At 47.0% G+C, this 16,537-nt stretch overlaps 5 protein-coding genes across 5 annotated transcripts; 1 reads left to right on the top strand and 4 right to left on the bottom strand.

The window, feature by feature from the left end:
- Nucleotides 1-2,342: 2,342 nt before the first annotated feature.
- On the top strand, nucleotides 2,343-3,504 carry BDV27DRAFT_158985 (terpene synthase family protein; the record flags this gene model as incomplete). Its single annotated transcript, XM_032072795.1, has 4 exons — nucleotides 2,343-2,628; nucleotides 2,677-2,708; nucleotides 2,771-3,027; nucleotides 3,081-3,504. The coding sequence occupies 4 exons, from the start codon at nucleotides 2,343-2,345 to the stop codon at nucleotides 3,502-3,504; spliced, it is 999 nt and encodes a 332-aa protein (XP_031926311.1).
- A 408-nt stretch (nucleotides 3,505-3,912) lies between these two features.
- BDV27DRAFT_146279 (major facilitator superfamily domain-containing protein) lies at nucleotides 3,913-5,668 on the bottom strand (the record flags this gene model as incomplete). Its single annotated transcript, XM_032070549.1, has 4 exons — nucleotides 3,913-4,977; nucleotides 5,039-5,349; nucleotides 5,404-5,479; nucleotides 5,531-5,668. 4 exons carry the CDS (start codon nucleotides 5,666-5,668, stop codon nucleotides 3,913-3,915), a joined length of 1,590 nt encoding a protein of 529 aa, XP_031926312.1.
- Nucleotides 5,669-7,431: 1,763 nt separating this feature from the next.
- BDV27DRAFT_146280 (undecaprenyl diphosphate synthase family protein) lies at nucleotides 7,432-8,435 on the bottom strand (the record flags this gene model as incomplete). The annotated part of the gene is made up of 3 exons (XM_032070550.1): nucleotides 7,432-7,656; nucleotides 7,858-8,187; nucleotides 8,238-8,435. The coding sequence occupies 3 exons, from the start codon at nucleotides 8,433-8,435 to the stop codon at nucleotides 7,432-7,434; spliced, it is 753 nt and encodes a 250-aa protein (XP_031926313.1).
- Nucleotides 8,436-11,000: 2,565 nt separating this feature from the next.
- On the bottom strand, nucleotides 11,001-12,388 carry BDV27DRAFT_8952 (uncharacterized protein). The gene is made up of 3 exons (XM_032077899.1): nucleotides 12,049-12,388; nucleotides 11,642-11,986; nucleotides 11,001-11,589 (listed from the first exon to the last, which is right to left on the bottom strand). Exons 1-3 carry the CDS (start codon nucleotides 12,106-12,108, stop codon nucleotides 11,323-11,325), a joined length of 672 nt encoding a protein of 223 aa, XP_031926314.1. The 5' UTR covers nucleotides 12,109-12,388; the 3' UTR covers nucleotides 11,001-11,322.
- Nucleotides 12,389-14,145: 1,757 nt separating this feature from the next.
- Nucleotides 14,146-16,091, bottom strand: BDV27DRAFT_158988 (general substrate transporter; the record flags this gene model as incomplete). Its single annotated transcript, XM_032072796.1, has 7 exons — nucleotides 14,146-14,385; nucleotides 14,456-14,525; nucleotides 14,597-14,681; nucleotides 14,759-15,035; nucleotides 15,091-15,607; nucleotides 15,673-15,916; nucleotides 15,995-16,091. 7 exons carry the CDS (start codon nucleotides 16,089-16,091, stop codon nucleotides 14,146-14,148), a joined length of 1,530 nt encoding a protein of 509 aa, XP_031926315.1.
- Between the last annotated feature and the right edge of the window lie 446 nt (nucleotides 16,092-16,537).

Here is a 16,537-nt window from a genome sequence, read left to right on the forward strand (position 1 = left end):
AGGGTACCCCAATGACAGCGAGAAAAGAACAAGTGCTGCTTGTTGTCAAAAAGAATACATCAAATAAAGCAGGATCCTGTATTGATCAGAGGGCAGGGAACGTACAGATGATCAGGAGAGCTGGTCCAGAGGCCACTCCTAGAAGAGTCGGGCCTATAACACCAAAACAAAGAGCTTCCTTGTGCAATCCATAGATTCACTCTTGGTGGTGACATCGAGCACTGCTTCGCGAGAGCCCTACTGAGAAAGAGATAACAGCAGCAAATACAGCGCCAATGCTTACCAATGCCTTGACTGAAATCAGGTAGTTTGCCTAGCATGAATCATATACATGTGAACAACCTGTCCTTGTGCAAACGGAGAAGTCAAAGGGTCCCCAGAAGACATACCTTGGCCAAGCTCCACTCAAAATCGCTTGGAGACATAATGAACCAGAAGGTCAATCGTCTCCCTAGCCAACATTGTGGAGATATAACAAACTGCCACCAACCAGATGGACTTACTCTGGAATGGGGCACAGCTTCTCTCGAGAGACTCTACCCACTCCGCAAAGCCCGTGTTTTGACCTGTCTTACCTGAACCTTTTGTCGAATTCCCCCCTCTCAGCCGAAACCCCAGCATTCTCATTTACCACTTTTGCCGGGGGTCTGGTATCAGGTAGGAGACCGAAAACTACCATATTGGCGACTTGCAGTGGGAACGCCCACAGTAAAGGTGAGTAAACGCCCTGCTGGTCCACCAATATCGACCCAACAGCAAGGGCAACCAATTCCGCAATAAGTGTCATGACAGCGAGGCTAAAGAATGCCTGCGCACGATTGGTTTTCACAACCACATCTACCAGAAAGCATGAATAACAGAAGCTTGGCCATTCCGGCATATGGTCGCCTCGAAGAGTTTCGTTTTCGGAATGGTGCGCAGGATTTGAGTCGACTCAAAGAGGAGGGCGCCGATATAGCAGCTGATACATATTCGTGTTGCTTTCCATAATGAATGTTCTCTGCGGGGTTGTCGCTGCGGTTGCTCTTCAAGAAGAGGGACCTGCTCTGTTTGGTGGGCCATACTGGGAACCTACGGGATGATAGCAGTGGTAGGCGTTGAAAGACTCTCTGCGGTCAATAACGAGTGTCCTGGCCAGTTCAAGTCTATCGCATCACAACCATTTGATAGATGAAGTCAGATTTAGAATGCGCGAGAGAGGGACAGGATTGCGCAATGACATGGACCCCCATGCGGTTATATTCTATTCTATTCTATTCATGTATACTCCTTGTTCCGGTCCTTATCTTTATGTTTGTATCCCGGTATTTATCCCGAACGGAATTTCACTGCATTCCGAGCTCGGGATGGGTCGACAAACCATATCATCCAATCATGTACCACCATGATTCTCTGAATGGACATTTAATTCAGCTTCCAACCATCTGTCTTTGAGAGAGGCAGTCGGAAATCTTTTGAGACACATCATGTATACGCATTTAGGTTTGTGTCGGGTACCCACACCGACACCCAGGCCATATATATATCTTCTTGTGAGAGTACACAGCCAGGCCTACATCGGATCCGGGAAATATATAAAAGGACCACTTATGACATACTCATCATCCCCTAGGTAGAGATACACTACAGAGTATACTGCTCACTGATTCTGTGAAGGTTCTGATACATGATATCAGGCCGCTGCTAATATTTTGTCAACCAAAATTACCATAAATCACACGGTTTCAATATGAAATACGTCAAAGCTGCTGACATCCATTGATGCACTATATAACCCTTTGAGACGAAGGAATGAGTACATACGACCACAGGGTGTGGAGAACAGGGCTTCCCGTCCGCTCAGCCGTACTTAAGCCACACGCCGGGAGGTTAGTAGTTGGGTGGGTGACCACCAGCGAATCCCTCCTGTTGTATGTTTTTTTATATTCCAATTTATATATTGGAAATTTTATTTAAATTAAAATAGTCTTTCTTGATTGATACTACAAATAATCTATTAAGTTTACAAGGCTTGATAAATAACAACAAAATATCATAAAATGAACGAATACTACACTAAATCGAGAAAGAAATCGCCTTGTACATCCGCCAAGCCAATTATTTGTCGATCAATATGCACCGTGAGAAAGCGGTGACTGGACACAGACTGTGTCTCGGACCTTTTTGACTGCGAGGTCCGTGAGATATGAAGCAAAAGGGGGGGGATTTTAAACAAAATACCAGCTTGCTTCCACGCAGCTTCGACCGATGAATACGCCAAGTAGGTATATAACGATCAAGATCACCAGTTCAAATGAAGGGGCCAAAACCCAAAACCCACAACCCCCAAGCCCCTTTTACTAATGCTCCGCTACGAATACTCTGTCGAAGTTGATAAGTCGGCCCTAGAGGGTACGGGCTTTTGCATTACATTCCCTATCCGCGTTCACCGGGAAGATGGCTTGGCAAGGGCTGTCAGCGCCCAGTTCCTCCAAGACTATAGCGCCGCCACGGAGCAGAAGTCTCTTGACTTGAGTTTGGGGGCAAGTTGTCCCCTTGGACATTTCGCATCCCTCGTTATACCCGAGTGTTGTCCCAAAAGGCTTCCTTACGCAGCTAAGATGTTTGAATACATGCACTTCGAAGACGGTCAGCAGTTCCGCTCTCTGATGGGACCATTGCTAACATGTTTCGTAGATCGGCTTGAAGCACCAAAGTCAGCCACAGAGGTGAGATGACTAGCTGGCACCGGGTCACCCCTTCCAGCATGCACACAACTGACGCCGACTAGAGGCAAAATGTATCCGAGTATATTGCCTTCGGAATGCCAAGCAGTTTCGGTCAGATATGGGGAAAGATTTGGGGATCGTGTTCCAAATATCGGCGGCTTCAGATATCTCTGCTCGTGGAAGGGATCTGGCAGTGTGGAGCTGGCATCCTATCGATGGTAGCCCATTTCAGAGATGTTTGTGGTGAGAACGCGCAGGATAATAAGCTCACCACGTTCGACGAATATTTGGAACACCGAGTAACTGTTGGTGGTTGGATGTGAGTAGGTCTCACCGGGGACTGGTGGTTCTAATACTAACCGGTCTCACAAGAGCTCTCCTGGAATTTGTACGCCACGTGATGGGGATTACACTAGTGGCTCGTGAGAAAGCGGCGGTGCGTGATGTTATACACCCGCTGCATATTTTCATGGCGCTCTCAAACGACTATTTCAGCTACAAGAAAGAGAAGTTCCTGCATGAACGACAAGAGCGGCCAGGGATTGTCTATAATGCGGTTGCCATTGTGGCCGAACAAGATTCACTCACTGAAGAGCAGGCACTCAAATTGATACGAGACAAGATTATTCAGGCTGAGTTGACCCACCACGAGGAACTGGAAAGCTTGAAGCAGAATGGGCCATGGTCACAGGATATGGTCAGGTATATAGAAGCTTGTCGTTTGGCCGCGGGTGGGCTATTTCTTATGACTGCGACAACGCCTCGGATGGTCGTAGACGCCCACGATGCCCGGTAATGATCAGGCTCAGCTGCTGAATGCTAAAGGCCTGAAGATACAGAACAGTTTTCATGATGACTAAGGATTGCAAGGCTGTCTATCAAGTAGCAGAGCCTAAACAGCGGCCACGGCTACCGCCTGAATAACATCATGATCCGAAATATCTATGCTTCGTCTAGTAATCTACTATGTATATATTCGATTACATAGCTTAAACTTTCAACAGCTGTGGGATTAAGCTTTGTTCGAGGTCTGCGAACGGGCTACTGGGAAGAGGCCGTGCTTGTTCTTGGTTCCATTTCTCAATATTAATAGTCCTCGTATATCTCCAAAAAGCTAGGCAATAATTCCCGGGCTACTAACAGGCTTACAGTATCTCAAGTAAAGGATGGTATATAAGAGAAGGAAAGATGTGTTCCAGCTCCATCAGGTGCTGGAGCTGGAGTTCAATTCCTCACGGTTCGGCTCCCCCTCGTCCATGGTGTATTCTTTGGCGAAAAGGGTCAGAAGGGCTGACCCTGCAGTGAGCGCGGTGCACAGGATCCAGACCACGCGCAGACTATCAGTGTATGCAATTCTGAGGGACTGCTTATCGTCCCCATCCGGCATTATCTGAATAATCTGGACAAGCACCGCAGCGTCCTTGCTGTAGTCGTCAGCATAAGGCGCGAGTTTCGGGAAGCGCAGCAGATTCTCTCGCATTCGATTTTGGAAAACGACACCACCAATTGCCACACCAAGAGTTTGCCCGCATGCTCGGAAAAAGCTAGACATTGCCACCGCGATGGGAATGTGGTTTGGGTGAGCTGAGGCTTGAATGCCGAACAGTAGTGCAGGGAAAAGCGCACCCGCCCCGAACCCAGCTGGGAGCATAAGCAGGACCCAGCCGGCGACACTGGTCTGAGCCTTTAGAATGCATAGCAGAGCTATCCCCAGTGTGGCCAAGGCCCCACCCACCCACATAGACCAGCGATATCGACCGGTGATAGTGATCAAAATACCCACGACGACTGCACTGGGTGCTGCTGTGAACGAGAATGGCAGAAGAGCAACCCCCGAAAGCAGTGGGCTGTATCCCTTGACGGCTTCGAAGTAAAGGGGAAAGTAATATAGCACACACCAAATCGTTAGCCCATGGATGACCGTGGCGACATAGCTCACTACCGTGGTAGGCGATTGGAATAGGACTGGTGGGATCGTGGGGTGCGCAGCAAATCGCCATGCATACACTGCACAGATAACCAAGCCAACGGTTCCTATGAGGAGGGGAACTACAGTGTGGAAGGAGGCCCAACTATACATGATTCCCCCCCAGGTCACTGGCATTAAGAACGAAGTCATACTTCCAACGAAGAGTGTGGTTCCAACGTAATCGATCTGCTGGAGCTGTCCTTTCAATGTCTTCTTCGTAGGCTGTTGGACATCAAGGAAGAGAAATACCAGGACAATCGCACCGCCAATAAAAGGTAAGGTGATATAGAATATCCACCGCTGGAAACAGTGTGAGATCAGGCTCAAACATGACTGTCAAAGAAGACCAGCGAAGGCTCACCCAGTTCAGTGATTGGATAAAACCACCACCCATGATAGGGCCTGTCACAGAGCCAATGCACAGCATTGACGAAAGAATCCCAAAGTAATGGCCGCGAAAGCGCAATGGCACAAGATCTGTGATTACTATTTCCGTGAGAGCCAGGACTCCACCACCACCAAGGCCTTGAATGGAGCGTGCGCAGAGGAGCCAGGTCATGTTCAATGCGCTTCCTCCAAGGGCGGAGCCCAAAAGAAAAAAGGCCAATGAGGCGTACAGCAATGGCTTTCTTCCAAAGATGTCCGATAACGAGCCGATTATGGGTTGGAAAACTATCTCCGCTTTAGTAATTATAGGAGCCAGGCGTATCTTGGTAGTTGTCCTACCTGTTGAGCATAGCAAGAAGGACGTTCCAGACCAAAATGCCTCGATTGCGGAGCCATTAAGGCTTCTTGCGATAGCCTACGTTGGTCAATCTGGGGCTGCGTGAGGCCTGTTATGCAGTTTGCTTACCGGTAGTGCCACTGATATTGAGGTTCCCTCCAAAGAAGAGAACAGAGCAATGATAGCAAGAGGTGCAAAAGAGAGAACAAGTCTATGATCAAGGCGGAATTGGACACGGTTGTCCGACCTCGTTTTTTCCACACCCATTACCCCTGTTTCAAGGTCAGGTCGTTCTCTGAATTAAATTAAGAATGGGTATTAGTGCACCAATAGAAAATATTATTATCCTGAAAATTGCGACTGCCCACGCAGCTATTATATTATTCAGGGTCTACGGGGCGTTACCCCTGGATGATTTTCCTGGCACCACCACTGTGATCATTATCAATTAATCCCCACTGCTCAATTAGAAATTATTAACAAACTAACAATTGGTACAAACGATAACTAGTTATTTCAATAGGCCCACTGCGGAACCTTCCATCAATCCTCTATCACCGACCACCGCGCATCTCTGCGTCCGAGTAGGCCTGGAGACCACGGACAAAGTCGGTGTATTGCATGCCCGTCTTGGAATTAATGTGGCTGGACAGTCGTCATTGGTAAAGTATCAATCACAGGGGTGTTGGTTAATGCTTACAATATCTCCGTCGAGGAAAGTTGCCAGGGAGGATATCCGCACAGCATAAATTCCTGGCTACAGACAAGCAGAAGATCTGCTCCATTCCCCGCAGCAATACGCAAGGAACGGTCTATCAGATCTTCAGTGATTTCGTGTGGCGCCAGCCTCCCTGCATGGCATGCAGTAGCCAATTCTCGCGTTAGGCTCACCACGGCCTCACGGCTGTTATTAGAATCCAGCAATATGATCTGGAATGCGCTCTCTGATCCAACTGAGCCCGGCTTTGAAACATTAAGAGGGACATCCACTTGGTGCTCAGCAAAAATGTTCGTGACCTTAGCGTGCACGGACGCCATCTGACTGCTGAAGAAACCTTTGGGCGTTTGCGTTAGTGGGAAATGTTGATATTGAGGGCAGGTTCACTGGCAAAGCTACCTAATCTATCATAAATGGTGAGCTTTTGTATGCCAAAACGCACACACCAGAGAGCAATATCAGCGATATTTCCTAACATGCATTCATTTTCTGAAAATCCGACATTTTCCTTCGGAGTGAAGACACAACCAAGGTGCGGAGGAAGTTTCTCAAAGGAGCTAGGACCGTTGTGCGTTGGCTGGGAGAACAACATTATCATGGACCTCGGTAGTAGACTGGTATGATAACCGCATGAAAAGGACAGAGTTGTATCCAATAGTTATAATGCCAAAATTGGTTGGGATACAGAGAGGATATACAGTTCAACGACGCATCGTCTTCAGGCCTTGTTACAAGGGGCTCTCACTAGCCATCTGACCTATCAGTGTGGATTCCTTCTAGCCCTTTTACAGATCGATCGACAAAAATGATACGTTCAATATTGATAACATGGCTACGAGATAGAATATGTGAAAGATGCGGTGAGAGATCAATGGTATTTTGATTTTGTGGTAGGTCATCAATCATCTGCGTGAGACCTGTCAGATAGCACAGTAAATAAACTTGTGTGGGGACGCCCACCCCAAGGAGACGAAGGTCTTTGCCTGATATAATCAGGGGTATACCTCATAAACGGCCTTCTGTGGAGCAGTAACCAGCAAGGACTAGGAAGGAATTCTACATGTATGAATACCGTTTCAGACCAATCATGGCTGCTAGAGCTTCAGTATGTGGATAAAATGAAATCTTGCATTAACCGATACTCCACGCGAGAGATCAATTCTTGTAGAATCCTACTGCACAAGACATAATCTTCACCGCTACATTGCAGATCAACAGCTGTATTAATTGAGATCTCCAGTGAAAAATGTCAACTCTGACTGAGGTTGGACTACGTGCAATAGAACACCGGTAACCAAGTTTGAAGGTACTCTCATACACCCCACAAGCGGGACAGCCATGTTCTCGATTTCCACCGTAAGAGCATCAGCATCATGGTAAAACCTCTTAAACGAGGCCAAAATGTGTCCAGAATGAGAATTTCGGTTTTCTGATGGCACTGCCACAGGAGAAAATTGCTGAGACGTCTGACTCCAGAGGTTCGAATCAACAGGTCTAGTGGGGGATGCTCTGGGATGTGCATATTATTGGATAGACTCTGGGTCGTTATACTTTGTACACATTGGCATATACCGTTCATTCGTTGGCTTGAATTGAAGGGGATACTTCAACCGTTAGTCTTGACAATGTCCCAAGAGGTAGACGGCAGAAATTACCTGTGTTCTATCCTGCCATTCAGTGTACAGTCTTCTGCATCGACAGAAACAACATGATCCTTAGGTCTCTCTAGAAATTGGACAACTGTGTTCCTGATTGCAGTTGTAATCTCATCCCTCGATGTGTATGCTATGCAGAGATTGAAAACATAGCCCTCCCCCCCTGCTGTTGCCAAAACTGCATTTCGAATTGCTTCTTGCACATCTGGTCGTAGCATTTCGTTATTCCCAGCAACGTTGAGCTTTCCATTCCACCTTGTGAGCAGACCATGCGGCCCAGTCAGCCGAGCTAAATGTATCTTAGCCAGGTCCATTAGTGCATCCACCTCGGGCTTTGGGCGGTGAAAATTATCCAAGCTGAACGCATACACTGTAACGGTACGAATTCCGACTTGGAAACATGTTTCCAAGTTCTAGTTGGTGAGAGATGTAGGTGACAAAGTGGATGAGAGCCTCGACTGACCTCTTCCAGTGCAGTGAGCCCCAGCTCATGTCCCTTGGCTGTCTCCATATTGGACATCTTCGCAAATCTTCTGTTACCGTCCATTATAATTCCCATATGTCTAGGCTTCGGCCCGAAGCGCAGCAAATGAAGGCAAATGCATCTCGCCAGCCGGTGTAGGAAAGAGAGAGGGGATGAGAAGGTGACGGGGAGATCCATCTTGGTGGAATATGGCTGGTCGATACCGCAGCGTTTGGCTTTAGTTAAGTGCAGGATAATATGAAGTTAATTCCACGTCGAAGAGGGCTGATTGCCAGGATTATATCAACATTGCCAAGAGGCAATGCGTACAGCGTCGCTTGATCTGTGAGGGCTATTAGTAAAGAGAAGAGTAGTCACAACCTACAGAGCGAATGGAGGAAGATCCTGCTAGGGTGGGGCAGTATCTGCAAGCATCCGTGACTGCTTTGATGAATCTCAAAAAAAAAAAAAAAAAGAAAAAAAGAAAGAAACCAATAATATTATGTTTGCTTTTATGGACAATGGACACTAAAAAGAGAAAGAAGAAGGAGACAAAATGAAAATATAATTCTTTGCCATAGAACCCGTCCGTCTCCCGAAGTACAGTGCCTCTATGAAACGGATAGTCCCCTTTATCGTATGATCAGTCATTTTCTACAGATATTGTTTATTCGACCCCTGTGGCTATGGTCTCTGGTAGAAGTGCCACGAATAGAGCTCCATGACCCGTGATACTATGTTTCAAATAGTTGAATGATACCCTACTCATACCCCATCCGGTCCTTTACATTGTCTACCTAGACAGGGCTAACCTGAACTACTTTCCTACTCACACTTGTGACTCAGCCAATCTTTTCTCGGAGATCTTAGAAAATTAGAGAACCAAAAGCATGGGCATCCATTGGCAAAGCTGCAGTTCCTTGGCAGCGTAAACTGTTTTCTTCCTTTCCTGCGCTTATAAACCCACATTTTCGTATATCAAAGGTACTAGGCAAGGCATCCATCAAAGTAGCAGGGTGAAGAAAAGTTGATGAGCAGACCAGGAGATTCTGGATACAGCCGATTGATTGCGTCCACGGCATCTTGATGAATTGTTGTTCGAGAAACATCATCTTTGTCTCCAATTTCATTGCAAACTTGATGTATCCGTGCGATTCCGCTTGATGCATCTAGAAGCTGGAATCGCAATAAAGGCTTTTCGTCATCCGGTTGGAGAAAGCTTATGCTTGATGAAGATAATATATCGACCTGAAGGCCCGTTGGATACAATATTGGCTCTTCGCCGGCCAAAGTATGGTCGCTGGTCTGCCCAGTAAATCCGTAGATAACTCTGTCCGATGATGTGAACAATCAGGGGCACTTCTGCAGCTATTGAAGTATTTGGCGTACTTGCCTTTTGATAAGTCTATAGAACTGGCATTCGTGCCCAAATACACCAGTCTAATATCTGGATAATTCCGCCAACGCCCTCGGTGTTTTGTTAGGATTTAAATGCTGTCCGTAAGAGCTCTGGAATAGAACAAGGAGAAAAGTCAAAAACATACCAGCTCCGTAGAAATTAGAAAGAGAAGAGCAAGCACAAACGCATTACTCAAGTGTCACATCGGATGAATATTGAAGCAAGGCAAGTAGAGGTGTAGTTGTAGATGCTACTTCCATCATCTAAGATTTCTTCAGTGTTACATCGGATATATTTTCTAGGTAGTGCATGTTGTACTCCTCGAGCGTCCATAAGGCATAATGGAGATAATGTATACATGGCCGTTGTATGTCCATACCGCATCGCGTGGCGTTTTCTTAGATATGCACGTTGTACCGGTATATCCATAAGATAAGACTATTTGATAGGCTTAAATAATGCAACCAGGGTTGGATACCGCGCCCTGACACTGCTCTGGAATTTTATGGAATAAGTATAGCGTTTTAAAAAGCTGACAGATAGCTCAAGCTTTGTGTCGCCCTGGAGTTTCCGTTCTCTCGTTTTTCATGTTTCGGGTTGGCAATTTCGAGCAGAATCCGAGTGAAGTCTTAATTATCATGGGCATCCTCTCAAGGATCTGGCAGTGAACTGTGTGAGCCCGAATATGCTCGCTCATGGCATGCAGATTGGCTTCCATTACTGTGGCGAGCGCGACTTGACTCGAGTTGATGTGGGTGCTAGACGAAGCCATGACAACGACAAAACAACCTGAAAAGTGTGATGCATCTCTGCAACTGATTGGTTTGATACCTGATAGGATGCATATCCGCGCGGTACAGGGTCTCCACGATCCTGGCAAGACAAGAGTACCCCAGAAGAGAGCATGCGACCCGCACATAGGAATTTGAGAAGAGCTCCGACTCGGACGACTTGAACAAGCACTCTTTACGCATGGTGACGCTCCACTGGATATACTGATTAGGACATCTGGTGAAACCCGACTTAGTGACTTCGTGCTATGGCAATGTAACTATTAAACCTCCAGGCACATTTTCCATTTTAGCAGGCCGGAGTTTGGATATTGGAACGTCATGACGGTCACTCTTCGATGGAGAATAAGCGAGGAAAGGCGTGGTACGTGACAGGTCAGGAGCTTCTTTTAATATACGGCTACTGACTGACTACGGAGGCAGTCCGGGAGAAAGTACAATAGTTTTGCCTGAGCTCCGAGATCACTTCTACAACCGCTCATTCCTTGATAAGAAGCAGCTATTTCACTCCATCATCCATATTTTTGGAGACGATATAGGTCGTAGGACGTGTTCCAGATACGTGAGACAGAATAGCAAACTAGACATCGATTCCCTGTTCTTCCTCGATCGTGAATTCTATGTTTGAACAGAGGTTGCTACAACGTGAATACATATACAGGATGGTCTGCGGGGGCCTGCGTCTCTCGGCATGTTTATGAATTGAAAGCAAACTAAAAGCAAAACTGTATAACTGGCCTAGATGTTGAATCTACCGCCAGACATCTGATAAAACAAGTATAGACAAATAGATACGTTCGAAACTCTCACCAGCTTTCTTCCTTGGTTCCGAATGCTACCGTGGGCTGCTAAGTCATAGTATGCACGCAGCTGGGGACAACTTCAATCTCGGATTCTAGTTGTCAGGGAATACAATGCGATCAGAGTCGGCAGATTGAGGCTCAGGTTCACGGGCGCCGAGACACTCAGCGGCACTATTGTAGACGCTGCCATCCTCGTCGGTGTAGGGGAACTTCATGATGTCATTGGTACAGTAATACTTCGTTCCAACACAGCGCTCACTGCCGCGGTCGAAGGTCATGCACGAAGTGTCGCTGTCGGGTGCAGGCTGAAGGAATGGCTTCTTGGCCTTCGGCTTTTCGCCTGGCAGATCCTGCTTCTTCTAGTTTTGTTTATCAGCGAATATTATACAGACGTAAGTGGCGTTGATCTACCTTGGCATCTGCAGGAGCGTCCTCTCTGTCAGACAAGCATTCCTTCTCGTCGGTATATTGACCCTGCGGGTAAAGTCCCTCACGGCAGAAAAGTGCAGTGCCATAACATCTTTCCTCCGGAGTGAGAGCATATGCACAGTCATAACCGGTACCTTTCATCCAGGGAAGTTTAGGTGCATCAGCGGGACGGCGCTCTCTTTGAGCAAGGCAATTTTCACGAGCGCCAAACTCTTTCTTGCGTTGTGCCTCGAGGTTACACCACCCAATTGTTCCCATACAGTCTTCCGTCAGCGCAAGACATACGCTGCCCTTCTTCCAGGGTAGCTTTCCCTCTGCTGGCTGTGTCTGTTCGATCCAGTATCAACAATCTGTACGGAGCATGAGCCTCAAACCTAGGAAAGACAAACCTGAGGGCCTGGTAGAGCCAGGACGAGTGGTAACAAAGTCGAGAAGAGAATGGGCTTCATTTTGCTTGATCAACGAAAGGGTTGAAGGGTTGCAGATCAAAGGATAGATACTTCTGAATTGTGTGTGTGTGTGTGTGTGTGTGTGTGTGTGTGTGTTTTGAAATTGAGATGCTTCAGGGTGACTTCCTTGCCATTATATATCTTCTACCCCCATAGACATAGCCCTCATGTTAGATGAGTTGATTAGCAAGATCCACAACATGCGGCAATTATGTGTCAGCTGGAGTCCCAATGTCGTAGCACTTTGTAGTATCTAGCCTTTCGTTGAAGATAACTGATCCGGTAAGTTGTCGTGTGGTTGACATTATAGCCTTGGCAATGCGCCATCGGCTAAGCCACACGTTTTACGTACTGGGTCGAATCCCAGATGTATAGACTTTAGAGTTTCCGATACTATACCTAGTAGTTATGCTTTTAAGATAAATTAGCTAAAATGTCTTAGAGTCGTGTGACAACACCCTTCGGTAGTGTCATAGATCGCCGAGCCAAGTCCAACCAAGGCCTCGCTATGTGGATGGGTGGAGAATCAATATCCTTGCCGCATTGTTCTAGAACGAATAAGGTATATCCAGGCATCCGAATTCTTCCCAACATATTGGACTACGTGCGCTAGCTTCAGAATATTGCAAAGGGGCAATGTGGCTATGCTCTGTTCCCATCAACCTCTTTTACACCCTAAGAGTTGGCCGATAGACTTCATGCAAGCTCGGGTCTTTGAAGCCCCAACCAAGGCTCTGTAGGCCTCGAAAAGGTAAGGCATCTATATATGCCCTGTTTTTACATGCGATAAATGTATACAATCATCTCAGCTGTAGACAGCCACCATCCCTTTCTATAGTGGGCAACAGGGAGAATCCAACCTAGGCTATTCACCAACAGGCGGAGTATGTAATCTCAGGTACAAGATCCCGCTTTGCCAAGCTTTTCTTCTAAGACCCCTTGGTTACAAAATGCGCGGAAGATAATTCCGCTCGGATGCGTTGGGTTGCATTAGCCATAGTGAAACCTACAGAGAGATAGTGTTCTTTGCCTATTCTATTTTTGACCCTCTGCTAGGACTTGATCGAGAGTCATGCAGTACAAGGTTGGGAACCAAGTCTAGAACCACCCTTGAACAACATTCTGGGCATTTGTAACGTCTTGAGATAAGCCACCCATGGGCTGTTTTGAGCCTCTTGTTTTGGGGGGTAATAGTTTCAAACCGTACCGTACTTTTACCCCTAGCGCGGCTGGAAGGTGTTAGGGAGGCTTGATTCCGTCACACTAGCGGCATTATCAAATAGTAAGTTCTAGGATTCCGTGTCAGTATACATTCTAATGAATGTGGCGTTGTACGTAGAAGAGGAACGACATATTGATTCTACAAGTACACTGCCCTGATATGATGCTCTTTTTTGTATGTGTGGTGACCGTGATATGCCTGAACTTTTGCATGCCAATGGATATTTATCCTTCAGTTCGAAAATGGATAAGGTTTGCCTTGGCGTGTTGCAAAACGTGGTTTTTATACCCTCAAACCCTCCCGTCTAGGCAATTCTAACGACATTACAAATACAAGATAGTGTAACTAGGGCTGATTGATTTGTTTCATAAGGAGTTAAGGGAAGTCATTGGATCTCCGAAATCGGCTTACCCTCCCCACCAATGTATTGGATTACTGGATAGACCAGACCACGTTGCTGAAATATTTCCGGTTCCAAAATTTGGGCTCTGGCAGTTAATGAAGTGGGTCTACGCAGACCGCTACTACGATAGGGTAAAAAATCTCTAACACTACACTATTTGAAAACCCTGTCCCTTATAGTGGGGAAAATACCAATTTTAATTGATCGCCTCTATATTGTATTATTTCCGGTTTAGATGCGGCCGGTAGTTGGGTGGGTAAAGCAAAGTGTACACCAATTTGGATTTAATATATATGGAATTTACTAAATCAAACGAGTACCTTGTGCGAGTTCAACTTAATGTTGCCGATGGGTTTGATGTTCCATCCGGTCCTTTTGCTCACTCCCAGTTGTCATCGAGATGTCTCGCGAATCACACCACGCTCGCTGTCACCGTCTCATCATACATGGTTGTGCTCTCCTTCTCTTCTAGACCTTTATGTTCGATCTGCTGCGCCAAAACGCTGGCCTCAGTGACTGGGTACTCGGATTTGCTTGTGTTACCGACGAACCATGGAGTTTCAGTGAACAGTTTCTTCATCTCCTCTAGAGGCAACAGTTTGGTCTCAGGAAGCATGGCCCAAAAGAAGACGGCATTTGTGAAGTTGCAGACCTGAATGTGACCTGTCAATTACTGGTGAAGCATCCTCCCAGAGTATATTGATATAAGAATGGATACTAACCACAAAGACGATGTAGAACTTCCACCCTGAATTTGCCATTCCAATAGGTGTCACTTGGCCAATCATTGTGCTTTTAAAAAGCGGGAGAATTAGCTTTCAACCATTGTGAGGACGAGATGAAACCAGGGCTCAAAGACATACTTGAACGCGAATGATACCATACAGCCTAAAGCTACACCCTTGGCTCGGGTTGCTGTATCAAAAATCTCCGCCGGGATCATCCAGGCTACAGAAAGGTCATTAGCGACTTCTGCGAGTGAATAAAAAAGAAATGGAAGGACTGGGAAGGTAAAGTGAACATACACAGCGAGCCCATACTGGCATAGCAGAAATTATAGAGCCATGTCATTATAATAAAACCCCAATGTGCACCAGTATTATTCACCGTGGGAGGGAACCGGGCGAGGAGAATGGTGCTGATGACATATGTGAGGCACATGGCCAGGTTCCCACCCACAACCAGTTTACGACGACCCATCTTATCGACGACGAGCATTAAAAGGAGTTCACCGACAAGGCCGATGATCGAGTTGATGGCTTGATATTTAAGAGTGTCCGTCCCATCAATGCCGATTTGTTTCTGGTGGAGAATGACGATCAGTAATGTGCCTAGATAGTGGAAAAGGTGAACTCACAAAAATGGTGACGGAGTAATACTGAATGGCAGACACTCCTGTCATTTGCGCACCAGCTTGCATGGCGCACGCCAGTAACAGGCGACGGAAGATGGACTTTTCGGTGATCCAGTCGAGGAACTTGACCTGACTATGCTCTTTCTGTGCAGCAACCTGAGTTTTGATCTGTTCAAACTCGGCGAGAATCCATGGATCAGATGTATCGCCGCAGGAATGTAGTCGCGCCAGGGTCTGTAGACCCCTCTCGACCTGGCCCTGGCTAATGAGCCATCGAGGGGATTCGGGGAAGAGAAAAATCAGAGCAGATAGGAGACCAGCTGGCACGACTTGAATACCCAACGGTATGCGCCATTGCCGGTTGTCCGAGAAACTAACGTACGTGCCATAGCTGATCCAACTTCCGCAGACGCCGCCAATACCGAGCATGAACTGCTGTAGGCCTGTTACTAAACCTCGGATCTCGGGGTGTACTAATTCCGCTTGGTAGATGGGAATGATCATGGTAAGAACACCGATACTCATGGTTGTCAGTTATTAAAGGGAGGTTCACACACAAAGGACAGATTTGCGAGGGGAACTCACGACATGCCCGCTATGAAGCGGCCTCCTAAAACGTAGGCATAGTTTTGTGCGCCAGACTGTAATGCACCTCCTAGGCAAAAGATCAGGCCGCCAGCTAAGATGGTTGCTCGGCGGCCAAAGTAGTCCGAGCATGGATACGCTATCCCAGCGCCGACCACGGCACCTGCCGTGAGCAGCGATGCCACCAGACCAACTTGGGTAGTACTCGGGCCGAAGAAACTCAGAAAGGAGCCACTAGATACCACTAACACAGAGAAAGAGAGAACCTCGTCAGTTCCACCAAGCAAAAGGGGACAGAGGTGCTCCGAATTAGTTAGCTTACCCTCAGCCACGATGGTCAAATCATATCCATAGAGAAAAGATCCAAGGGCAGCAAATGTGCCCACCAAAAACTGGTATACTTTAGGAGGAAAAGGCATCTTTTGATTCTTGGACATAGGTAAATGATGAGAACCATTGCCTGCCCACAATTATCGAGGGGATAACCCCAGCATTTAAGCCATGCAGATCTCAATGCGGGGGATCTCCGCCGATTCCTGGTGTGAGAAAGAAGACTTTGGGTGAGAACAGCCGATGCAGAACTTAAGATGCGATCATCATCTGGTCCCACTAGTCCGGAGTAATGTGGGGTTAACCTTCTTTACGCGGGGAGGAGACTGAACTGCATAGCGATATAAGATCAGTTCCTTACTCGGAAACGTTCCGGCGGTCCCCTACACGAACGGCGGAATATCGACCAATCGCGAGGCCCAAACTCCGCCAGCAGTTGACCCTAATGGTTCCATTCGCATGATCCAGACTATAGCAAAAGAGCTGATCAGCTTGCACGAGACACTTTTCGACGGTTTCGGGATAATAGCCAGCG

The sequence above is a fragment of the Aspergillus caelatus genome (assembly GCF_009193585.1).
Source record: "Aspergillus caelatus strain CBS 763.97 unplaced genomic scaffold BDV27scaffold_119, whole genome shotgun sequence".
Classification (NCBI taxonomy): Eukaryota; Fungi; Ascomycota; class Eurotiomycetes; order Eurotiales; family Aspergillaceae; genus Aspergillus; species Aspergillus caelatus.